This window comes from Phacochoerus africanus, chromosome 16 (genome assembly GCF_016906955.1).
Source record: "Phacochoerus africanus isolate WHEZ1 chromosome 16, ROS_Pafr_v1, whole genome shotgun sequence".
In the NCBI taxonomy this organism is placed as follows: Eukaryota; Metazoa; Chordata; class Mammalia; order Artiodactyla; family Suidae; genus Phacochoerus; species Phacochoerus africanus.
Genome location: NC_062559.1, coordinates 16,777,721 through 16,804,530, shown reverse-complemented (window position 1 = coordinate 16,804,530; position 26,810 = coordinate 16,777,721). Strand labels below are relative to the sequence as shown.

General features: G+C 49.2%; 1 protein-coding gene across 1 annotated transcript in view; it reads right to left on the bottom strand.

Annotated features, from left to right (window-relative positions):
* The window catches only part of PLXNA4 (plexin A4), a 458,094-nt gene that overhangs the window by 145,684 nt on the left and 285,600 nt on the right, over window positions 1-26,810 (bottom strand). The window contains exon 4 of the mRNA XM_047763901.1: window positions 16,408-16,539. Within this exon, the coding sequence (XP_047619857.1) occupies window positions 16,408-16,539 (132 nt within the window). The remainder of the gene's footprint in view (window positions 1-16,407; window positions 16,540-26,810) is intronic.

The following is a 26,810-nucleotide window of genomic DNA, read 5'->3' as shown; positions in this document are numbered from 1 at the left end:
CCTTGAGAGTTAACGCATAGCAGCCAGGACAAACCACCCTGTTATCTATAAGAGGCCAGCAGGTCTGTCATATTTCATACTTTGGAGAGGCCATATGGTCTGTCACAACGACACAACTTTCCTGGGGATGGTAAAAGCGGCCATAGATGAGATGCAAATGAATGGGTGTGACTGGGTTCCAATAAAATTTTACTGACAAAAGCAGCAGTTAGGAGTTCCCGTCATGGCTCAGTGGTTAACGAATCCAACTAGGAACCATGAGGTTGCGGGTTCGATCCCTGGCCTTGCTCAGTGGGTTAAGGATCCGGTGTTGCCGTGAGCTGTGGTGTAGGTCGCAGACGCGGCTCGGATCCTGAGTTGCTGTGGCTCTGGTGTAGGCCAGTGGCTACAGCTCCGATTCGACCCCTAGCCTGAGGACCTCCATATGTTGAGGGAGCAGCAGAAGAAATGGCAAAAAGACCAAACCAAACCAAACCAAACAAAAAAGCAGCAGTCGATCAAATTTAAATTGTAGTTTGCCAACTCCTCTAGTAGGCTAATAATAAGTGCTTGTTGAATTGAGTCGAAAGGATATCATTTGATAACATGTGCATCTCACTTTAAAAAAAAAAACTTGAAGTTCCCGTCGTGGCTCAGCAGTTTACAAACCCGACTAGGATCCATGAGGATGTAGGTTTGATCCCTGGCCTCGCTCAGTGGGTTAAGGATCTGGTGTTACTGTGAGCTGTAGTGTAGGTCACAGAGGCAGCTCGGATGGGATCTGGTGTTGCTGTGGCTGTGGTGTCGGCTGGCAGTTGTAGCTCCAGTGGGATGCCTAGCCTGGGAACCTCCATGTGCCGCAGGTGTGGCCCTAAAAAGCAAAACACAAACAATAACCAAAAAACCCTCAAATGTGACCTGACAAAGTAAATAACTGCTGAACATGTTAAAAGAGTTGTTTTCTGTGCAGAAAGATTTCCATGGTTCTCTTAACATACAATCTGTTATAGAAGCATATTTTAAAGAAGGGTCCCTTGCATAAAACCAGAATTTCTGTATCTTCTCCAATAAGCAAGATACTGCAGAGACACCATCTCTTTCCATGGCACCAGCCTCCAGAGGGCACTAAAGGGGACAGAAATCTCTCTCTTCCTTTCACTGGTCTAGAGAAGAAGAGTGCCAGGAATCTGGAGGTGAGAACCAAGAGGACGGGGGGCAGGATTCTTTTGTTGGATGTGGCCTTGGGAGGGGACCAGCAGTGGCTGTTGAGCTGGCTCTAACCAGTGCGTCTAACCATGGGGGCCTCTGTTCATTGCTCTAATTTACTTCTTTGTTTTCATGGCAGAATAAACTCCAAATTCCAGGGGTCAACTAAGCGCCTGCCACTAGCTCATGCGCGGCCAAAAAAAAGCTTGGTGTCATCAGTCAATGCCAACTAGTTAATAATGACCAGCCTCCTTGCTAATGGCCCGAGGCAGGGGTCCTTGGGCAGCAAAGGCTCTAGCAGAGAGACTTACAGGCAGCTGCATGGGAAGAATGGTTTGCAAGAAGCATTTCTGCTGGCCACGTTCAAGGGCGGATCCACTCTGCTCAGCTTTTGAAGAAGGTAGTAATTAGTTTGATTCTCTTCGGTGCACATGGTGAATGCAGCAGAATCTGGCATTTGGAGGGCCACTGGAGGCTGTCCCTGTCCTCTTGACTTGCTTCAGATTTATGTCTATAACTAAGAAATATCAAGACTGCAAGGCATTTCGGGGGGTTGTGTTCCACTTCCCCAGGGAGAAAAGAAACTTTCAAGTGTCAGGACTCCAGACAAAAAGAGGCCCCCGTAGAGGAGAGCTGATAAGAATCCAACTAGCCCTGGATCACACAGTGTCTCTTGCAAACTGCAGGTGGTGAGGACAACCACTAAACAGGAAGCTTCTGGAAGGCATCAATGTCATGCATCTTTGTATGTTCCCAGCATGGGGACATACACACAGAGTTGCAGGGACAAAGATTTCCAGGCCTGTTTGTATATGGTGGGCAGCGTTTCTCAACTGGTTGAAAGCCGACATGCGGTGATGCTGCGGATGGGCCACAGGTGTGCTACCATTGATCCTTTCGGCCCTTGGGGCAGCCGGGAAATGCCTGGAGGAGATGTGCTTCCAGAGCCTGGTCCCCTCTGGTCAAGAAGGGACCTCCATCACCCCAGGGAGCAGAACAAATGCATTCATTTTCCATGTGTGCCTGAACAAAGTAACAAGTGAGAAAGCTTTGATCTGGGACACAAACCAAGAAAACAGCCTCAAAAGTCTAGATCTCACAACAAGCCGAGACTTGACTCCAGTTACTCTGCATCCGGCGTCTCCTCGCCACCATACAGCTATCACACTATATTGTCAACAAACAGCCGCTGAAGCCAAATTGTTGTGATCGAGAAATCACCTGACTGAAAACTAGTAGAGAGTCAGAGGGTGTTGTCAGCACAGCTTGAAAGGTGAGTGGGATGCTCAAAGCTGACGTCACCTTAATGCCAGCAAACATAAGACGTTACCCCTAGAGCAGTGGCGTTCGTTCTGACCAGGACCCGCGGCAGGAGATACGTTTGACAGCGCAACCCAAGGCACACACGTGTGCACATAGATAGTTTCACAGACAGTACTTATCCTTACTGTGTTTGATGGACACTGTTCTATTCGATTTTATTCTGTTCCATTAAAAAAAAAAATCTGGTCATGACCCTTTAAATTGATTTTGTGACCCACTAAATTGATTTCTCGACCCACTAATGTGTCATGACCGGCAGTTTGAAAAACACTGGCCTGACCCCATTCCAGCTCCCTCTCGCTCTGCGGAGAGGGGAACACGGAAGGTGAAGGTGAGATAAAAGAGTGGGATAAAAGCGCAGGGGACAGCGGGAGGAATGCCAAAAAGTGGACCAAGGAGAGAATGGGAGTGGAATGAGACAAAGGAGACATGAATGGGGACTGGGAGACGTGATGAGACAAGGATAACAATGGACTGACAGTTTTATGTCTGTGGAGTGGCTCTCAAGCTCCACAGTCATTCTGGCCATAGTTAGACAAGGAGCTTGCCCACCGGCTTTCATGGCCATAGCTGTGGTTATGCTAGCTGCTGGTCTGAAGATTTTCTCATCTGTCAGCACCATCTCAAATTCCTCACCATTGCTCCCACGGGGAATTTTTCACCTGCTGTTCAGGGATCTGGGCCCCAGAAAGATCTAGAAGCCATTGGGTAAATCACCCAAGAATAAAGAAACTCTCTGCAATGACTCTGCCTCTGCTGATGAACCAACACACAGTGGACTCCATGGGCTTCTGAGCTGGGTCTAAACAAACTCTTGAGGACAAAAGAGGTGGTTTCAGAAAGCATCAGGAAGGTGGAAATCGGAGATAGAAGTGAGAATAATTTATTTATTGATTTGTCTTTTTAGGGCCGCACCCACAGCATATGGAAGGTCCCAGGCTACGGGCTGAATCAGAGCTGTAGCTGCCGGCCTGCACCGCAGCCACAGCACCAGATCTGAACTGCATCTGCCACCTACACCACAGCTCACAGCAACACCGGATCCTTAACCTACTGAGCAAGGCCAGGGATCAAACCTGCATCCTCATGGATGCTGGTCAGATTCGTTTCTGCTGAGCCACGAAGGGAACTCTTGAGATGAGAATAATTTATGAAGCAGCTGCAAATTTGCACACTCCTAAGGCTAGCGGCTCTCTAAATAGTTTTGACTGCACCCCTGGTAGTGAAAACCAGTTTTTGAGCGTGCCCTACAAGCCTCGCATTTGCCAACAAAGAATATATGTGTTCTCCTTATTAACATCACTCCAGGATCAAATATATTCACAGTTAGGAAATAATGAAGATAAAGATAAAATACCATCTTAATTTTTATTTTCTATTATTTTATTATATATTACTTCTATTTTTCATTATTTATTATTTTATTTTCTATTATTCATGAGTGATACAAACATTTTAGTATCACCAAGAAAATTATTATTAATGATGGAGACTGTTGTATTAGGATTGGCTTCATTATTTTTGAAAATTCTTGTTTAGCAGTGAGTGATACGGGGTTCTGAGGCCTAGGGTTCAATTTATTTCAATACTTTGTTTAATGGCTGTCATAACAGGAAAAGACACCTCAGGTAGGCACAGAGAGGCAAAAAGCACATTGTTGGCTATGCTGACTAAATCAAGATATATATATATATATTTGGCTTCATGCACCAATTATGCGAAGATTGTTAAAATTCAGCTAGTAGATTTCCACCTTCTCTGATGTCAATCAGGTGTTCCTTCAACTAATAAGTAGGTGCTGATTTTTTATATTTTTTAACAAATGGGTAAAAACTCTCTGAAACTGTTTATTTGGAAGATTTTTATGCAAGGAGAAGATTCCGTTTCCAAATTTTCACAGTTTTGAGGTATGAGTTTTTGAAGTGTCACATTTCCTTATTATCAAATCACCTAAAAGTGAAAATATTTCCAAACATCCTTTTTTTATTTCCCCAGAATGGTCTTTCCATGTTATAAATTCTCTCTGAAAGTAGTTAGTTTCTAACTCATCATTAATACATTACCTTTATATGGAGGGGGCAGCGGAAGTGTTTAATTTTTCAAAGTTATCAGCAACGTGTCATAGTTCTGACAGCTGCTTGTCAGAACGGAAAAAGTCAGCAAATGAGGAACATTTTGCTTCTTTTTAAAGAAAAATCTTTATGTTCTCATAACCAGAAGACCTCTGTGTTGTACAAAGTTTTTTCATGCTCACTCCCATCTCATTACAAAATATTGTAAAGATTCTATTTAAAGGATTGTTTTTTTAAAGCAATATTGATAATACCAGTTGCACATAGATTGCAGATCTGTTGTTGTAGACTAAAGCTGAATCATCCAGCGAGCCCACTACTGTCTACGACCTGGGGACGTGACCTTTTGCCCATGCCCTTCCTGACACCTAGATGGCTGATGTATAGACCAAGGCAGGAAAACAGTACCCAGTACCCACTGTATAGGAAACATGAGTGGAGCCTAATTTCTTCTTCCTCCCTCCCTTCTCTCTCTCTCTTTCTCTCTCTCTCTTTCTTTCTTTCCTTTGTTCCCTCCCTCCCTTCCTTCTTCCCCACCCCCCCCATCCTTTCTCTTTCTGCTTTTTAGGGCCGCACCTGCAGCACGTGGAGGTTCCCAGGCTAGGGGTCGAATCTGAGCTGCAGCTGCGGGCCTGCACCACAGCCACAGCAACACGGGATCCAAGTCACATCTGCTCCCTACACCACAGTTCACAGCAATGCCAGATCCTTAACCACTGAGTGGGGCCAGGGAACGAAGCCACTTCCTCAGGCTTACTAGTCGAGTTTGCTACCGCTGAACCACAACTGGAACTCTGTAATTTCTTTTTTAAAAAGAAAAAGAAATAGATGTTCTAACCACCTCTTCCCCCGCCCCATCTGATCATTCTTAATGTCAGTTAGTACTAAAAATGCATGTTAGGACCACTGTGCTTGAGAAGCAAAAAAGGGTGCCAAGTGTCTAGAGTTTGTTCTTTGGCGATCTGGAGCAACGTGATACACAAATGAATTGCCTCTTCTAAATCATTGAGCATTTAGGAATACTGGGTTATCAGCATTCATTTAATTGTTGAAGCTAGAGTAATGAAGATCTGAGAATAAACGAGGGTTTCTACATTGAGAATTAACCCGAGCAGATGCAAAGTGCTATAAGCCGTGAATCCCAGGTGAGAACCACACACATCTGAAGTGTGATGGTAGGTGAGAGGCAGAGGTTCGATAATTTTAATGAAATTAGTGACTTTCAGAGAAGGACAATGAATCGTAGATTAAGGCTGGGGCTAAGCTCAGAGCTGAAGAGGGCTCCACGTGCCTAGGAGGGATGAGAGACGGTCCTGGGAGCGAGTAGGAGCTGAGCAAGCCTGAGGGCAGTGAGCTGGAGGGAGAGAACCTTGGCCCCAAAGTCCAGCTGTGACCTTGAGGCTCAGATCAAAAGAACCCTCCTTTCCCCATCTCAGAAGCGTTAAGACCAAGAATTCAGTCTGTGCCTAGAGATGAAACACTAAAGAAGAGACCAGGTTCAGTCTTAGAGCCAGGGAGAGCAGCTCAAGAAAAGGGAGAGAAGCTCAAGAAAAGGGAGAGAAGCTGGAAAAGCTGGCAAAGGATAAAAATGAAGTCTTTCTCAGTGAACATTGTGCTCTGGATGCTCCTGGCACAATGAATTCCATGGTCAAATGAGTCTGGGAGACATGACCTCCTAAATTTGCCACTGCACCCCTAGAGTAATCATAGGTGTTAGTTAGTACACTGATGCTCTAAGAAATGCTGCTCGAGGTAACTGCTTAACTCAGATTTCCATTTCTCCAAGTACATGTGCCCAAAGAAAGCCTTTTTTTTTTTTTTTAAATATCCTGCAAAATTTTGACTCTGAGAATCAGACCTGGCCTAACTGATGTTTAGAATGGTGCCGAGGCATACCAAGTGAGGTAAGTCAGACAGAAAAAGAGAAATATCATGTGATGTCACTTATAGGTGGAATCTAATTTTAAAAATGTTACAATGAACTTATTTACAAAACAGAAAGAGACTCATAGATTTCAAAAACAAATTTATGGTTACCAAAGGGGAAACGTAGGGAGACGGAGGGATAAATTAGGGGTTTGGGATTAACGTACATACTCTGTTCTACGTAAAACAGATAACCGACAAGGACCTACGGCAGAGCACAGGGAACTCTACTCGATATTCCACAATAACCTCTAAGGGAAAAGAATCTGAAAAAGAAAGAATATGTGTACATATAACTGAAACACTTTGCTGTACACCTGAAACGATCACAACAGTGTAAATCAACTACACTCCAACAACTTTTTTTTTTTTAAAGTGCCATGGAGGCAGCAAGGGACACGTGGGCGGACTCGGGTACACGTCACACTTCACATGTGTGCTTTTTGTGTCCAAAGACGTCCTCACCTTAATGAAAGTGAACATTCATCACTACGTCCTGGGGTTTAAAGGGGGCTGCAAAGGAGTGGGGTTTTCCTTGAGGGGGTCTCTCCTTCAACCCCGAAGGTACCTACAGGTGTTCGTGGTGACTCCCTCCCAATGGAGGTATCTCAAGGGAGCGAATTGAGCACAAACAGTCCATTAGGACAGCCTCAGTGACCTTGGACTCAGGCTGGAAGGAGTAGCTGACTAGGGAGTATGGACTGTGGGAGCCGCCTGAGTTTGCTCTTGGCCCCAAATAACAGCCTGCCGGGTGCTGGAGGAGACAAGAGTGAGTGCATGAATGATGGAAGTAAAACTATTGTAGGTGGATTTTTTTTCAATAAAATATAGGCACCCTTTAATAGACCAGCATACTAAAAATAATAAAGATGAACGCTAAGAGTCGTTGAGCCCTTGTTAAGTGCCGGGCACGGCACTGAGAATTGTATATACATTTTCTAACTTACTCATTGTAACCGTTCAGGCAGTCGGCACCAGCCTATCCCCATGTTACTGTTGAGAAAACTTAAGTACTCAGAGGTTAAATAATTTGCTCCAAGTGCTATAGGTTGAAAGTGGCAGAGCCAAGACCAGAAACCAGGGCTGGTGGTTCCGGCTCATGCTGTGAACCCCCTCAAGTCACCCAGCAGATATTGATGCCTTCAGCACCAGCTCTGAGTCCTTTTCGAGGAGGATACACCTATTTCTATACCTGCTTCTCCACTCCTTCATTATTTTGCACAACTTTCTTTAAATATCCAGTCTCCCCCTCCACCAGCATGTACTCCCTTGTAATGATCACATTCTCTCTGAGTCAGTTTCAAATTCATGTCTCCATTGCCTACATGTAATATCTGAGATGCACTTAAAAGACTCAGATCAGATATAATTCTGCCATTTGTAATTTCTACTTTTATACCTACCTTGTGTTTAGCAAAGTCATGTGACATCACTCATACCAACCAGTCATCCTGAACAATGGCACAAATTAACACACATCTATTTACTGCTGAAAACATCTCATCAATATTCAAACTGAGTACACAATTTACTTAAGCATCCAGGATTTGTCCTTTTCTGCACAACCTCAAGCACAAGACAGCCCATGGGACTTAACCACTTCCGTTCAGATGCCATCCCTGAAGGAAGGGGAGAGGGCTGGGATTGTAGGAGTTTAGCTTCTGTCCACACCCACCCTGTGTAAGGGGATGGGAAGCCCACAGAGTTGAGGCTTGTCTTGGGAAGCACCCCAAGAGCTCTGGCCTCTGGACCAGAGTCCTGGCGATACCCACCCCAACCCACGAGGAGACTGTGCCCTTTGGACCAGCATCTGCCTTAATTGCACAAGGAGGTTGGGGTTCCAGGATAATCCCACTCTCTCTTCACTATCTTTAGACTGGAGTTTGCGCCCACCTCACTCCTCCAGCTTCCAGAACTGCCTTCCTCTGCTCTTCTCCATTCTGCACAGTGCTCCGCCCTGTGCTGGCCATACAGTGGGCACTTAATAACCACTCATTGGGAGGGGCCTGAAAGGTAGCAGAGACACAACCCTCCCATCCCTGCCCGCCCTGTGGAGTCTCCTCGTGGGCTGCCATGTGCACTGTTACAGGTGGTTGTCTTTATACAGGTACTTCAAGTGCCATGAAAGTATTGTGAGACCCTGGCACCCAGTGGAGAGGAGATCTGACTGTCAGGGCAACTGTGGGAGACAGAGGCTCAGTGGACTCCGGGTCAGAAAGCTGCCCAGATGTTTCCCTAATCACCTGGCCCTTGGATTTCCTGTCTTTCCTCCCGCTCTTCCCCCGACCACACCCTGCCTTTACATACGAGCTTTTCTTCTCTTGTTCAGGGCACAGAGAAGAACAAGCCATTTTCCCGTTTGCCCTGGAAGTCCTGACAGGTGGGGAGCCAGAAGCTATTCAGGTGCCCGGTCTGTGATAACCTCAAGCCTAAACTAAATTCCTTCCCCAGAGTGGAAGGAGAGCTACAAAGAAACCCCACCAAGCCCTGTAGAGGGGCACACAGCTCTGTCTGACCGGGGTCCAGCCCTTCAGTCTCCTGGACTCAGCGCTAACAGGTATGAACACGCAGCCTTTTCTGGGGGATCTTGAAATGGACTGGGGGTGCCAGGGAATCCTGGGGAGCTGGAGGCCAGAGCTGAACTGGCCCTTAGCCCCCTAACAAACAGTGGTTTGTCCAGGCATCCCCACCCCAGCAGCAATCGCTCCCTACGAGAGGTGGTAGTGAGATAGTAATGATGATGCCGCCTGCACAGGGTCCTTTACATGCACTGCCTTCAATCCTAAAAGCCCTGAGCGCAGGTTATCAGCATTTGCATTTTCCACATGAAGAAACCGAAGCCGCAACTGCCTGAGTGACTTGCTCTAGGAGTCAGAGCTGGTGAGCGCCAAGGGCCGAGATGAAATCCCAAGTTCACGGCCTATTGATGACCATCCTGTGGTCTCCATTCTGCTCACATTTCTGCCTCCCAGTCACTCCCATGATCGTCTGAGAAAAGTCAGGCCACTGTCACTTTTTTTTCCCTCTTTAGGAGGCTCTGAACTCGACCCCATTCAGATGTTAGAAGGGTGCCTCTATGAGTGACCCTTAGAAGTCTGTTGGAGGCGTGTGGGGGTGGTGGGGTGCCTCTCTGCCTATTCCCTTCATGGGGTATCCTGGCTATGCCTGGAGTCCCATGTATCCCAAGATGTTCTAGGACCGAAGGGGGCTCTTGTCCCAACTTGCATCAGGCTGGAACTTAGGAAGAACAAGCAAAGGGCCCTCCTTCATGGGGCAGTGGGGCAATTCTGAATTCTTGTCACCCCGTTCAGCCCAGCCCAGCCCACCCCCATCAAGTCCTTTCCATGCCTAAGGCTCGTTTTTGTGGCGGAGGATTGCGGTACAGACTGTCCTGCTGGGAAGGCGCAGAGATGAAGTGCATCGCTCGGTCCCACGGTCCTCGCTGGAAAAGAGTCTGGAGCAGACCTTGCAGTAGGAGCCGAGCCAGTTCTGACTTGGCTCCTCTGCCAACCTGCTGTGTGACTCTGGACAAGCCAGTTACCTCTCTGGGCTTCAGTCTGCTCATCAGTCGCAGCGGGTAAAAGAGAGCAGGAGAGAGTTGGGCCTGATATGCCTTGAGGACTTTCCGAGCTCTAAGGTCTTTGACGCTATGGAGAACCAGGTTCCAGCACGAAAGTGTGTAGGAAACTGGAGCAGGACCTCTTTCCCCCTATCTGAGTCCCTCCTGGGGACGACCCGCCTCTGTGAGGAGGAAGGGGAAGGGGGACGCCTCTGTCCTGACACCCAGGAACCTTCGGGATCAGCTCCAGACACATGGGAAGGCTCTTGCCTAGGTGAAATTGGGTGAAGCACGGCAACAGCTTTTCTCTCTTTGCGAATGCCTGAGGTGGCTCGTGTGCTGTCATTCATTCTCAGGCCTTCGCTTCAAGTCCCCTCTCCCAGGAGCTATCAGAAACAGCCCCGTCTGGTGCCGAGAGCAAACGTCCAAGTGGGCTTGTCACGGTGTCAGCCATCTGGATGGAAACTGGAACAGACAGCTGGGCTGCAGGCTGCAGGGGCTGCAGGAACGACAGGTGCTCGGGGACCCAGTGCCAAGGGGGTAGAATTGTTCCTACGGGAGCCCAATCCCTTGGGCAGCAGGAACCATCTCCACGACTGCAACTCGAATGAGACCTGTGCCCACGGATCTCTGAGATGGTCAGACCTGACCCTGGTTAACCTCGGAACATCCTGGGAGGCAGGCGGGGCAGGGAGGGACGCTGAGGCACAGAGGAAAAATCTGTCCCCTTATCATATGGAGGGTCCTTGGCAGAGGCACCATCTAGGGGGGAGTCCAAGTTCCCAGGCACGTGAGCCTGTCCGCCTTGAACCCCAATACCACCTTCTCCTGAATTGTGATTCCCCTGAAACTCACAACGTGGTACAAACCACACTCTCAAAGCATCCTCTCCCTAATCCCTCCTACCCACCATGCAGGCTTAGCCACGTCTCCATTTCACAACCCCAGGCAAAGGGCATGCAAAGAATACAAGGGACAAGGAATATGCCTCTTCCGCTCTGTTCAAAATTTCAAGCCTTTTCTCTTTCTTTCTCTTCCTTCCATCCTTCCTTCAAAGGCTGCACTGCGGCATATGGAAGTGCCCAGGCTAGGAGTCAAATCAGAGCCATCGCCACTGGCCTATGCCACAGCCACAGCCACACCAGATCCCAGCCATGTCAGCGACCTACACCACAGCTCAGGGCAACACCAGATCCTTAACCCACTGAGCGAGGCCAGGGATCCTCATGCACACAATGTCGGGTTCTTAACCCACTAAGCCACAACAGGAACTCCCTAAAATTTCAACCCTTTCACCCAGACCAGTTCTCCCAGTCCCCCACTACTGGCTCCATAGCACTTATCACCAGCTAACCTCCTATAGGACTTATTGAGCAGACTGCTCTTCTTGGCTGCTTCCTCTTGCTGAAACTGCAAGCTCCAAAAGCTGAGATATTTATGTTTCTTCACTGTTGAAACCCTAGTGCCTCGGCTGGTGATTGGCACACAGTAGGTGCTTAGTGAATATCTGTTGCATGAATGAATGAATTGGGCCTGGGTGATTCCTTATAAAGTAAAAGGGCCCTCGTTACTCCACTGCCGGATTAGGCTGGAGAGCCAAGCAGAGCTGCCGCTGCCTGGCCCCACTTTCCTCGGTAACGCCCACCACAGGTAGACCCACCTCCTTGGCCTGGGAGAGACCTGTGTCCTGGTTCACAGCTGAGACTAGAGTGCCACTAGCTCATGCAGGGCACGCAAGCTATGACATCCCCAGGTAACTGGGAGCTGAGCCACTTCAACAGGAGTCAGTAAAACATACAGCGCAGGAGAGATGGCTTTGGCCCAGACGCAACGGCAAGCCAATCTCCGAAGCAGGAATTCGTGTTTAAGGCCTCTGGCTCCTAGGCAGGGGGGAGCTGCTGCGTGGGATGCAGGGATGCTGAAAGTCACTGAGAAAGCTGCCACGTGCTCTGGGACCTCTCAAAGAAGAGACTGGCCTTGTGGGAGGAACAGCTGCTTCTCCTACCCCCCGTAGGGGGTCGCTCCAGGGCACCTGAGGATGGCCCAGGCTCTGCCGCCTCATCTCATCTGTCTGCCTCGCTGACATTTCCTCTCACTTCCCTCCCATCAGTTTGGCAGGTTTTTATCACACTGGTTTCAGTGCGTATAAACCTTCCCTTGGGAGAACTGCAGTTGTAGTAAATACACACCACATACACACACGCAGATGCGAACCAAGCAGAGTGGATGGAGACACAGACACAGACAGACACAGGGGAAGGCATGTGACAGTGTATGTGCGTGCTAACACGCACGCATGCATGTGTGTACACACACACACACACACACACACTCCCTAGGGGAGATGTCCAGAGCCATGCAGAGGAAAGGAAAAGACAGAAACATAATCCGGCGCTGCAAGACACAGGCAGACCCTGACGAAATGACACTGATACCTAGCAGGGCGCCCTCAGCCACTCTGCGAAAAAGTGTACATGGGAAGCAAGCCTGCTGGATGAGAAACAGAGAGGAACTCACACAGCCACACCAACAAAAACAATATCCCGCCTAGAGCATTACTCAGCTGGCCAATAATTGTACCATAGCTCCCATGGCTCTTATGACTCAGGACCTTCCTAGGATTGTGGTCGTTCTGTGCCAGAACCGAGGACGAAGGCCAAACATTTATTCTTATTATAAATCACAATATCACACCTAGGGCTATGACACATGACCAGCACATCACATGTATGGTAGTATGAATAAGAGAGGCAAAGTGTGCTCTTTAAAGGTAACCAGAGAGTTTATATATATGAAAACACAAAGCAAAAAAACACTTCAGGACAGGGCGAATGTCACGGTGGTGCCGAACAGATGCCTGACGTTGGGGGAACACTTTCTTTTTGTAGTCTTTTAATTATGTGAGTTCGGACTTGGGAAATTAAGAGAAGCAATACATCGTGTGTATCAGCCTTTCCGATTCCAATTCTGGTTCCGTGAAGACACGGGGGATGCATTCATTCACGCATCAAATGATGACGAAGGGATTTAAGGTGAGGTTGAGGTGGGCAAAGAAGACACAGGGCTGCTGACAGTGTAACTGGAGGACAAGACAAGAAAGTCATCACAACTTGGGCTGAGAAGAGCCACCATAGAGGTGGAAGGAAGAGCTCCCTGAGGAATGTGACAGCAGAGCTAAGCTTTAAGGGAGAAGAAAACATTAGCCAGATGAGAAGGTGCAGTGCCTTTTAGGCAGAGCCAACATCATTGCTGAGCGTGGAGGATGGCAGGGGCTGGTCCTGGGTCTGGTATCTCCACATATATTTACCAGCCAGCTCTTGCCCAGGCAGAACGGCAGGCTGTGGGGTTTTGATTAGCTCTCCACTGGGACCGGATCCCTAAGGAGCCTGCTTCAGCCTTGACCTGGACTCCTGAACGCCACGCAGATAGGTCACCCAGAATCTTGATGCCACCACCTGCCCCACTCCACACGCAGCCAGTTCCAGACACTCCTGTCGCAACGTCATAAGCCTAGGAGCCTCCATTTATCAAGCCCTTGGTCTGTGCCAGGCTTTGGTCATGCCGATTACAAGCATTAGGTCACTGGAGCCTCGGAACAACACTGCTGGATTTTACGATAAACTCCATGGGCCATTTGAGACCAAAGAATCTTAAACAGGTTAGGAGCATCCCAAGATCTCACTTAGTAAGTGGTAGAACCGAGGTTCGTGCTCAGATACCCCGACACTGAGGCCTGTTCGCCTACCCAACATGCCATATCACCACTCCCCACAAAGAACCGGCATCCCCGTGGATGCCCTTGCTCGCCCAGATGTTGGGGCCTGGCACTGTGACTTGGGGGGCCGGCCACCCCTCCTCTGTGAGGAGCAGCCCCACAGCGGGTGAAGGCCCTGACTCTATCCCCTCCTGCCTCCCTCTCGATCCCCATGGGCCCGCAATCCAGGGCTCCCAGCATGCCCACTGCCACGCCGGAGCGGGTCCTGACCACTGATGCTCTCGGGGAGGTGGGACACTGAGGTCAAGGTGCTCGGAATCCCAGCTCAGCTATTACAGGGGCTCCCCGGAGCTTTGATACTTTCCTCTTTGGAAAGTCCCAGCTTCAGAAATTCTGGCTTTCAGGTCTCTTAAGAAATCTTGAAACCTGCAATGCCTGTGGAGGGGTCTTCTCCAAAGGATGCTTTCCACTAAGGAAAGCTGCTTCCCCTCAGCCTCTAGGGCCTTGGAGGTGGGCGGAGGGAATGGGGAGAGGGGGGGCCCCCCTGCAAAGGAATAAGAAATGAAGGCACAGGAGCTGCTTCATTCCAGTCCTGACTCCCGGCATAAATGCCCCCCTCTCGGCCCCACAGCAGGCCGTTCCCAAGTATGGCAGCCTCGACGGGGGTACCACAATGAGGCCCAGTGTGGCCGAATGGGGGGTCCCACCCCACGAGAAGATGTCATCAAGCTCTGGGGAGGGTGGGGCTGCTGCAGGCTGCCAAGACATAATGCACAAGCCCTGTGGGTGGCATAATGTGGTATTTATCTCCCCCACTATGCAGAGAGGGGGACAGGCGGAACAATCCAGACTCTGTCAGCAAGGTCCTCTGGGGAGTTCAGGCCACGCTAATGAAGATGAATAAGACCAGGGAATCTGCCTTGGCTGCTCAGAGCGAACGTATACATATTCATGGGCTGGAGGGACAGCTTCCAGAATGACCCGTCCTTCACAGAGCTGACGGACAGGGGCAGAGGTATGGCAGTGCTAAGCCACGCCTGGGGCGGGGTGTGTCTTGCAGGCTGTGAATAAGGGCACCCCACAAAATACCCTTAAATATATGGAGAGAATGGATGATCAATATTCTGTGATCATCTATGTGGGACAAGAATCTGAGAAAAAGAATGTATATGTGTATGTGCGACTGGGTCACTTTGCTGTACAGTAGAAGATTGACAACACTGTAAACCAACTATCATGGACAAAATAAAAAACATTTTAAAAAAAGAATCTTAAGGAGAACGGACACATGTACACGTATGACCGAGTCACCCTGCGGTACAGTAGCAATGATCTCAACCTTGTAAGTCTATTATACTTCAACAAAACTGAAAAAAATTAGAGAGTTCCTGCTGTGGCTCAGAGGGTTTACGAACCCAGTTAGCATCCATGAGGATGAAGGTTCAAACCCTGGCCTCAGTCAGGTGGTTAAGGATCTGGCGTTGCTGTGAGCTGTGGGGTAGGTTGAAGATGCGGCTCGGATCTGGCACTGCTGTGGCTGTGGCGAAGGCTGGCAGTTGCAGCTCTGATTCGACCCCTAGCCTGGAAACTTCCCTATGCTGCATGTGTGGCCCTAAAACACGAAACAAAAACAAAAACAAAAACATTTTAAATATATGACATTTCCAAGGTGAAATGTTTTCCTTTGCCTGTTGCAAACACAAGTTCTGGTCTGAACTTAGGAGCCCCTAAAGAACTTAGTTCTCAGCTGAGTTCCAGAAGCAAACACAACCTTGCTACCTCCTACTTCACATCGGCTAACAGCAATCCCCACAGCCACCGTCTGGGTTCTGGCTGCCGTCGCCTCGTGGGATTTGCTGGGGGTCCCATGTTAGAGGACACGTGAATTCTCAGGACACACGCTACAGTTTCTCACCTCACGCATGTGGACCCTGTTGTCTTATCTTTTTTTTTTTTTTTTAAAGGCTGCACCCACAGCATATGGAGGTTCCCAGGCTAGGGTTTAAATTGGAGCTATAGCCATTGGCTATACCACAGCCACAGCAACATGGGATCCGAGCCACGTCTGTGACCTACACCACAGTTCACGGCAACACCAGATCCTTAACCCATTGAATGAGCCCAGGAATCACACCTGCGTCCTCATGGATACTAGTCGGGTTCATTACTGCTGAGCCACAGTGGGAACTCCGACACTGTTTTCTGAATTTCCATCCATCTGACTCTTCCTTCAACTAAGTTTTTTAGGCAACAAATCCTTTCCCACCATAGACGTCCAGGGTCTGGGCAGGTGACCTTAGTAGATTACACAGGGCGTAAGAAAATCTGGGCCATGGGCATCTGTACCACGTTTCTTCAAAAGAGCAACTACTGGCCCCACACTAGACACACTGTCATCTGAAGTTAGTGGATTTGTTCTCGGCTCGCAGACCTTTTGCTCTTTGCAATGTTTCCTTCCCCATTTCAGCGGGCTCAGCCTCCGTCCCCAGGCAGCAAATTGGGAAGGATGCACACGGAGCCGAATAAATCACATCCCTTCTCTGCGGCCGGCCTCCCGTAGGTTTCTGGAGCCACTGGCTAGTCTTCGGCTGCAAGACGAAGGTGCAGCAGAACTTGGGGAGCCTTACCTGCCTTTCCGACATGATGTAGAGCTGCTCGTGGTCCTTGGAGAAGGCCATGTCCCGGAGGACTGGGCCGGGCTCCACCACCTGCACCGTCTCATACTGCAGGGCGTTGCCCCTGGGCCCGTCTACTCGGATCTGTAGAGGAGAGGAAGAGGAGAGCCAGGGTGAGTTCAGACGGCGCTCCGCCCACAGTCCCGCTTCAGCCCAGAGCCCTCGCGGTGGGCAAGGGAGAGGCAGCAAGCTCTGCTGCCACAGAGCCCGGACGCCAGGCCCAAAGGAGCAGGGGTGGGACATGCCCACCGTGGGGATGGCAAAGGGGGACGGTGGGGAGACCAAAGCTGGCTGTGCTGAGAATGTGGCGTTCTTCTCCCTGACCCATGGGTGTCTCAGGCTGGCGGCTTTGAGGCCTTGCTTGTACACCTTAGGAGAGGAGGACGGGGCTGATGTCGTGGAGAGGCATCGGGATCAGGAGCAGGGGGTAAGTGGATAAGCCTCAGGTCAGAGCATCGTCTTGTAAGAGCAAGGCCATGTGATCTTATGTGTTGGTCAGCAGAAACGCATCTGGATGTAAGGATGCAGGCTGATTCTCTGAAACCGCAGCCCAGTAAGGCTGCTGCACCTTGGGGGGACTTGTCTAGGATCCAACCCCAGAAATTTCACACCACGTGGGCTTGTTCTGACCACTAACCCACTGGCTTATGTCTCCGATTTTGGCATGGACGTAGGGTCCTCAAACCTCCTAGAATTTCTATTCACGTCCCCAGGGGAAGGGGAGGTGGGTATTTCAGGAAAAGGTGTCTGGGGCATGAGTTATTCTCAGTCTTGCAAGGACACTTAGCAGCCTAGGTCGTCCCTGGGCCATTTATCAGTCCTTCCTTCATAGAACTGCCCGGACAATGTGGAGACATTGTCCACACTCCCCAAGACTGAGGACGTATCTAGAAGAGACGGCGCCTTCCCAGGCCCACGTGATGCTCGTCTGGCCCTGGGGGCTGGCTCATCGCGAGTCTGAGCTAGATTTGCCACGAGCACTGCGCAATGCTAATAACACCGTCCATCCAAGTCAGGCGCAAACATTACCAAGGGTGGAGAGTGAGGGCAACGCCAGAGGGAGACAGAAGGAGGCACAGCCAGGGGGTTGCCAGCCCTGATTGGATGTCAGTGGTATGAATGTCTGTAAGATACTGCAGTGTCATTTTAGCGATTTTAATATCAAAACTAAGGGGAAAAAAGACATATACCAAATATTCCTATTATATACTCATTTTTAATTTTCATATTTATGAGATCAGGGAGAATAGCAGAGTGATTCAGAGGAACTCAGTTATAGAAGGGAAACTGCTTTTTTTTTTTTTTTCTTCTTTTTTTTAGGCCGCACCTGTGGCATATGGAGGTTTCCAGGCTAGGGGTCGAATTGGAGCTTTAGCTGTCGGCCTCCACCACAGCCACAGCAACGCCGGATCTGAGCCGTGTCTGCGACCCACACCACAGCTCATGGCAATGCCAGACCCTTAACCCACTGAGTGAGGCCAGGGATCAAACCCGAATCCTCATACACACTAGTGGGATTTGTTTCCCCTGCTCCACAGCGGGAACTCCCAGGGAGGCCACACTAATGACATGACTTCATCCGGGAAGTCTGCTGCCCCTTGTTTCTGTTGAACTCACCACACTCTGACACCAGGGGAGTCTGTGACTTCTATGTTTGATTTTAGGTTTGTGCCAGCCTGTTTGCTGGCCCTCCTCTTCAGCATGGTTTTGCAGCCCTTCCTAGATGTCAGATACTAGGAGATAATTTTGCACATAATTGCTTATTACCATAGCCCTCTCAATCCTATGGGTTTCAAGTCATTTGTCCTGGCTGGCACGGCTCCTCCAGCACTCATTCCACCCTCTCTCACCTTTTGGGTGGGATTGGACCTACCCTCTGCTTCCTGGGGTGGTCTTCCACAGGCAGAAAGCCAATCAGTTTAATCTCACTTTCTTGAGATTGAGAGCGATGGAGAGAAAGCAGACCCAGAGAAACAGGTAGCTCTAAGAATTGTAGGCAGCCTTCGTGTCATAGGGGGTGAGGTGGGGGAGTGGAGCTGGAGCCACAGAGATGGAAAAACGTTGGTCATTGGTGATGTCCCTGAGCCACGGAATCAAAATAACCCCGAAATCTGCTACGTGTCGGGACTTTCTAGGTACTCAGGATATTTCCTTGTTGTTAAAGCAATAAAAAGGGTTTCTGCAACATCAAAAGCCCTAACTGATAGACTGAGAAACAGATGAGGAAAATGGGATGCAGTACATTAAACAAGAGGCCTGCGCTATAAAATCTGGAGACAGAATGAGAATCCAGCTGACTCTGAAATCCATGTCTTTCCAACCACTCATTACACGAGGGGACCGTGTTCCTTGATGGATTTCATGGCTACCCCTTGGGGGTGCCACCGAAAGGTGGGGGGTGGGGTGGGGGGCTGAGTCGGTGTGTGCAAGCAGCCATTCCTGATTCTGAAGCTGAAACCCTTGAGCTTGACAAATGGTTATTTTAAAAATGAAGAAATAAATCAATGAAGTTCAAACTCTTCTTTGTGGATTTTCCATTAAGCTCCGGAAAACAACAACAGCAACAAAAGGAATTAAAAGGAGATATGTTTAGCCTTGAAAATCAAAATGCCTTGGATTCCAATAGCCCTCCTCCTTCTGTCCCCACCCCCAAGCCACCAGATGTCCACCCTGGCCAGGGCCCTCCTTAATCAGAATGAAACGGCAGCTCATGCAAAAACCAATTGGGACTACCACCCAAGTCTGACCGCGCGGTGATGGCCTTGGCCCCCAGCCCAGCCGGGCTTCATCCCCAGCTGTGAATCACCCCTGGAGCAGCAGCATGAGAGTGATATCATGCAGCCTGGCTGGTTTCCAGCCCCTTAAGGCCACTGGCTGGAGCAGGCACCCCTGGGGAATCCCAGCAGACAGACCCCAATCGGTGCCCCATGGTCTGGTCCCCAGGAGAAACTGCATTCACTGCCTGGATATTCACCTTGATCATTTGGCTCCAATGTCCCTGCTCTTTAGGATGAAGTGATGTGCTGGAGGCAGGTGGACCTCAAAGGAAACTTGGCAAAGTGGGCAGGGACAGAGGAGTGGACCGGGGAGCACCAACAGGGTATGTTTACCCCGGCCGGGGAGGCAGGATGGGGTGATGGCCCCTATCCTGCCCACTCCGCCAGGGCAGGAAATCAGTAACTGAATCAGTAAATGATCACCCTATCCCACCCCAATCCACCACTTGTTCCAGAAAACAGAAAGGAAAGCATCCATTCATCCACCTGCTGAAAGAATCTCACGCAAGACAGAAGGAGCTCGTGGTGGGATATGCTATATGATGGACAGCCATAATGTTGAGGTAGGCTGGACCAGCTTCTGGCTCTCAGACCATCACACAAACAACAGCCACAAGAACTATTAGTGATTGAGTGGCTGCTGTGTGACACTGAGCGGCTGCTATGTGACAGGTGTGATGCTAGACATTCTACATGTATTTGCCTTCTAATTTAAATCTGATAACTCCGTAATATTATCCCATTTACAGGCGAGGCACAGAGAGGTTTAATACCTTGTTCATGGTCACACATCTAGCGATCGGCACGGTCTTGACCCCTACCGGGGTCTGACCACTTCCAGCGTCCGCTCTTCAGTGTACTTACTACATCGGTGCCTGCTGAGCCAGGTCCTACTGGTTATAGAAACCTGCATCTCTTCAAGGAGTGACAGTAGTTAATGTTACACAAGCACCACCCCGGGAGCGCTGGAGGAACCATGTCTCTATCTACCGAGTCCTTCTGGGAAAGAATCATGCATATGAATGAAAAAGATGCTGTTGTAAATTTTCAAAATAACGATCCCTGGTATTTTTGTTTTATACCTTGCTGAGAATGTTATTGTTAAATAACATTGTCTCATCTGATGGCTGTAAAATTTTTATGATGTTGACTGCCAGCGTAATGATTCTCACTTTACCAATGAAAACGCTGAGATAGGAGCTGTTCTGTGCCTCGTCCAAAGTTGCGCGATAAACCAATGACAGGACTAGAACCCAGGTCTGATCCTGAGCTCAGAGCTTGCCGCTATTTAAATTTGCCAAGAAGCTTTTGGACAAGGTTCCACATGAAAAGGTATTAAAAATAATGAGTCTCCATGGGACTTTGGGCAGTTTGGCCATAGACAGAGAGCCAGCTTGGAGACAGAAAAAGACACACTTCTGCATGAAGTGGGAACAGGAGGACTCCCCAGGCACTCATGTTAGGACTAGTCTTATTGAACATTTTTTATAAATGGTCTGGAGGTGGGAGCAGGAACATCTGCAGCTGATTCTAAGCTCTTCAGAACAGCAAGACGACAAACGACGACAAGGAACTACAGAAAGACAGCGCACCCTGTGTGGGGCAGAGAGTAGGAGAGGGGCTATAGGTGGGCAAATAGACCCCCAACTTCAAGTCTATTGGTGGCAGAGTCCATGCCTCTTGCATCCAGTGCTGTAGCCCCAAGGCCTGGCACAGTACCCAAAACATGGTTTGTGCTCCGTAGGTAGTTACCGACAAACGTTGGTGAGCGTATGGAGAAAAGGGACCCCTTGTACGGTACTGGTGGGATGTAAATTGGTACTGCCACGAAGGAAAACAGTAGGGTGGTTTATCCAAACAATTAAAAGTAGAACTGCCGTATGATCTAGCAATTCCATGCCTGGGTGTGGAACCCAAGGAAATAAAATCAGCAGCTCAAAAAGATTTCTGCATTCCCATCTCCATTGCAGCACTATTCGCAATAGCCAAGATATGGAAACAACCTAAATATCGATGGATGAATGGATAAAAAAAAAAGTGAGATATATATAATTCAGCCTTAAAAAAGAAAGAAATCCTGCCATTTTCAACACCATGAATGAATCTGAGAACATTATGCTAATGAAATAAGACAAACACAGAAAGATAAGTACTGCATGATCTCGCTTACATGTGGAATCCAAAACAGTCAAACTCCTAGAAGCAGAGAGTAGAATGGTGGTTTCCAGGGGCCAGCGGGAGGGGAAGAGGGGGCAGATTTTGGTCAAGGGATATAAGGTTATTAGATGAATAAGTCCTAAAGACCTCATGTACAACAATGTGACTATAAAAATAATAACGATACAATACTGTATACTTGAAATTTGCTAAGAGGGCAGATTTCAAGTGTTCTGACCACATATACATGCAAAAAATGAAAATAGTAACTATGTGAGGTGACGGGTATGTGGATTATCTGATTGTAGTGATTATTTCACCACATGCATAAATCAAAATATCAAGCTGTATACCTTAAATATAGATACTTTTTGTCAGTTACACCTCACTCAAGATGGGAAAAGTAAGCACTTCCTAAATATATGATCAACTCTCTCTAGAGAAAACAACCCGCATTCTACCGATCAGATAGCAGACTCAAGGTAAGATCAAGGTAAGAGGCAGGATCAAAAAAAGAGCTTGGTGTCACCATTTACTGCCCCCAATATTCTGCGGCAGCCGGAAAGGCCAACAAAATGCCAGGCAGCATTCAAATGAAATTCCAGGGAAAAACAGGCAAACAGAAGCCACTCTCCCAGCCAAATTCACCTGGACACAGAAAATCACATTCAGTCCACCCCTGATAGAACCACCAGACGCCTGCCACTCGAGGACAGCCAAGAAAGAGTGCCCCAGGCCACAAGGACACAGGTGAGATGAAAGGAGACACGTCGGCCAGTGGCTGTGGTTCAGTCACCATCACAGGGGCCACCCTGAAGCTGGGGAGGTGACAGAACAAACAAGATTGACGATTTTGTACAGCATAGATGATACTTGTGGATCATTGAAGCAGCGAGAAAGAATGAAAGTAGACACCGATTTTTTTTTTTTTAAGGTAGAAAATATAAAGAAGCCCCTAGGTAAATTTGGGTGTTCAGAAAGGTTCCTCCCTGAGGCTGACACTGAGGAGGAAACCCCATCCTAACCCCTTGACACTTCTCACCCCCCCTGCTTTCCTGGGATGCACACGGACTGCTAGGCTCAGAGGTGGCTTCTGGAGAAGAATGGTGAGCCCCAGCCCTGCCCTCCAGGACGCCAGTCTGCTAACGCACTCAGAGTTCACATAAATAAGGCCAAGTGACAAGTGCCACAGCAGAGGCATGTACAAAGGCCTCTTTTCCTTCTTCCCAGGAGGTCTGGCCAACTGACCGGAGTGTAACCAGGGATTATCAGCCCAGGCCAAGCAAGGCTTAGGAAGCATGTATATGCCGCTGAACAAAAGGGCTACTGCATGGGACCTCCCATTGTGGCACAGCGGAAACGAAACCGACCAGTATCCATGAGGATGCAGGTTCGAGCCCTGGCCTTGCTCAATGAGTTGGGGATCCAGTGTTGCCATAAGCGGTGGTGTACGATGCAGACTTGGCTTGGATCCCACGTTGCTGTGGCTGTGCCTGTGGTGACAATGGTGTAGGCTGGCAGCTGTAGCTCCAATTTGACCCCTAGCTGGAACTTCCATATGCCACGGGTATAGCCCCCTCACCCCCAGAAAAGGCTAATGCAGGGCATCACCAGCCATGAGAATTTGATTAACAAAACACATAGTAGGTAATATCAGATGTATTCAAACACCTCCTTCAGAGGCAAAATATCAAGTCAGTAGGAAGACTGATCTGAAGTAGCAAAATGAGTGGCCCCAAGAGATTTTATAAAGCTATGCTGGCAGAAGACGGTAAGAGCTAAAATATGAATAAGGGGGTCAGAAGGGGGAAAAGGTGCTCGTTTTCCTGCAGCACCACGCCAAGGAGGGAGGCCCACTATGTTCTCTGAGACCCGAAGCCTCGCCCTAGGCCCCTTGTAATGTTCTTCTGGACAGCACCGAATTCATTCATTCATTCATTCATTCAATGAAAATAGAATGCTGGCCACAAATGTGGACCACGTGGGCCATTTAAAATTTGGGGGTAGTGATTATATTAAAGAAGAAACAGCTAAAGTTAACTTCAGTCATCTATTTTTACTAAGTCCATGTCCCCCAAATATCAGCATGTTAGCGTGTATATAGTGTGAAAATTGTTCATGAGATAGTGTCTATTTCTTTTGGCACACTGTGTCTTTAAAACCTGATGTGTATTCTACACTTACGGCAGAACTCAGCTTGGAGCAGCCACACTGCAGGTGCCTAAGAGCCCTGTGTGGCCAGCGGCTACCACACCTGGCAGTTCATCTCTAACGTCCAGATTATTGTCATCCTTGCGTTCTGACCCTGCCCTCACCAAGTGACGCCGCTAATAACAATAAGTCGGCTTGGTGACCGTCCTCCTAGGGGAACGGGGGCTCAGTAAATGTTCTGGACTTAATGAAATGTACATGGACGATTTCTGATGTTCTTTCCTCCAATTTGCACCTGTTGAAGAGAGAAGCGGATGGCTTCGTTATGCACCCACTGGGCCCCTCAGTTCTATTCAGTCTCAGCTGAGATCCTGCCCACTGCCTCCCCTGCACAGCACCCTGTGTTGACCAGAACCTTAGATTTATAGCAAAACAAGTGTGCCGTGTCCTCTTCACTTTTTTGGAGCTCACAGGCTGGAAGCTCCAACCAGTTGTGTGGTCCCCGTGGGCCCAAGCAAGTCAAACGTGCAGCTGTGGGAGCCCAAGCTGAGCTGGGCCAGCTCTCAGCAGGCGCATTGGACGTACTCATGCCGACTCTTGGCACACCCAGCCCTCAGGCACTCTCTTGGGTGGCAGGGACCGCCTGCATCCTGGGTGACCGTCAAAACAACTGCTAGATGGGGAGGACCAACCAACCAGAAGAGCCGCTGTGGGGGTCAGGTGGTCTTAGAGGTTCCCACCTACACCAGGTAAGCCCATTGGGGGCGAAGGAGGACCTGATGGTGTGGGGGCTCAGGGGCCTGGGGCACAGCTAACTGCAAATCACAGCGAAGTATTTCAATATTCAAATTTCAATATTGAACAACTGCTGAGTTATTTGCAAGAGCCAAGGCTTGGAAGCACCCTGAATGTCTGTTGACGGCAGCATGGATAAAGAAAATGAGACGTATATATGACATAGTATTATACACACACACACATACACACTGCCTTTACAGATAGATATATACATACAACACACAGCATGGATGAAGCCGGAGGACATCATGCTAAGTGAACGAAGGTGGAAACAGACAAATACTATGTGATCTCATTTAAGTGTGGAATCTAAAATAGTCAAACTTACAGAAACAGAGCTTAGAATGGTGGTTTCAGGAACGGGGGAGGGTGAGGAGCTCGATGGGCACAAAGTTTCAGATGCGCAGGATGAGCGCATCCTGGAGACCTAACGCACAGCAATGTGAGCAGTAATGTACACTTGAAATTTGTGAAGAGGGTAGTGTTATCACACACACACGGGAGAGAGAAAGAACACGGTAACGATGTGAAGCCATGGACACATTAATTAGCTTGACCACAGTGGCTATTTCACAATGTAGCTGTATATCCCAACAAGTCATCCATCTCCAATACATACAGTTTTTATTGGTTAGTGACACCTCAACAGGATGAGAAAAGCAACAACTGGTGAGGTCATGTCAGGACATAACAGTCTAGCAGCAGTCTTGCCTGGACCCCGCGGGACCCTCCGTCACAGTGCCCGGCCTGCAGGGCGCCATCCCCTTCACGGCTTACCTGGCACAGGTACGCAGGTCTCCCTAGACACTAGTCTCCAGCCCGGGGTCATCCTAGGTAGCACAGGCCCCCCTCCCCTCCAGCCCATCCACCAGGCACCACTGCCACCTCTTCCATCCTTGGCACCGTGAGTGCTGGCGCTGCCAGGCAGACTGCTATTAAAACATCAGCAGGGTGGCCTCCACAAAGGTCAGCCATCCAGGGAGCTCCTGGCAGCTGCTTGTTTGTTTATTGGAACATTATCTGGGCCGGGCTGTTTATTTACATCCATTGAAGGATTGAACAATAAATATCGTCTCCCAGTAGCAGGCAGATGCTTGCACTAGAGCGTTCTGGCTGCCGTCTTGCTTGAAATAATCTCCCTAATGAGCAAACAGTGCTATTCATCCTTAAAGATGCAGGCTCCCCCCACCCCACCCCCCCAATTCCCCTTCTCTCCTTTCACATCCTCCCCAACCTTCCTGGTCAAGGTCTACACCGGCCAGACCTCCGGGTCAGTACGAGAAGATGAGAGTGGGTCTCACCGGGCAGGCAGGGACACGGAGCTGGCCCTGGAGAGGCGAGGGGAGCTGACGAAACCTGGAGACCAGTGTCCCAGGACACCCTCAATTCTCCACCTGGACGCTTGCCCCTCCAACCCAGAGGCAAGGGGCCCCAGGCTCTGCTTCTCCCCTCAGGAGCCTACAGCTCACGTCATCGGTGCTTGTAGGTGTCCTGGCCTTGACCTGACTCCCTCAGAGGCAGCAACAGAATAGCACTGAGGATGCCCGGTGGGAAATGAGGACCAGGGTCGCAGAGGCTCTCAGGAGGGAAAAATAATGAACTTTTCGGATCTTAATTATGCGGTTTATTCAGCTGGCTCCCAAAGGCTCGAAATAGTGCAACCCTGGTCACCGTCACTCAGCATCTTGCCACTCAGGTGGGAAGGGGGGAATGAGCACACAGCAGCATGTCTGTCTGCATCAGGTGCATAGTAGGTCTAGCGCCTCAGTTGAATGAATGAATGAATGAATGAATGACTTAAGAAAGTAACTCTGGGAGTTCCCATTGCGGCACAGCGGAAATGAATCTGACCAGTATCTGTGGGTTTGATCCCTGGCCTCGCTCAGCGGGATGGGGATCCAGTGTTGCCATGAGCTGTGGTGTTGGTCGCAGATGTGGCTTGGATCCCACATTGCTGTGGCTGTGGCGTAGGCCTCAGCTGTAGCTCTTCTTAGACCCATGGCCTGGAAACTTCCATATGTCCCATAGCCTGGGAACTTCCGTATGCCTCGGCCCTAAAAAGTAAAACAAACAAACAAACAAAAAAACCGAAAAAGAAACAAAAAGAAAAAAGGAAAAAACCCTAACTCTGGACCTAAGCTGCAGTAGTTGAGCCCTTCCGACCTGCAGACACACTCACAAACACGAACACACACGCTCTCCCTCTCTGAAGATGAGACCACATCGCCACTCAAACACAACCTCTAGAACCTTCCGTTTAAAATTCTACCGCCGAGTGATGGAGGAGGAGGAACTGGAAAGGTATGGTGGCAGCAGGAAAACAGACACAGGTGTGAGGCCTGGGTATCTCGGCCATTTGCTGGTGGGGGGCCAGCTCTCCTTAGGACATGGGAACCTTACGGCCTCTGCGTCCCCGAGGAAGAGCGACCCAGGTCTCAGGGTGGTGGACGGGAGGACCTCTGGGTTTCTGCC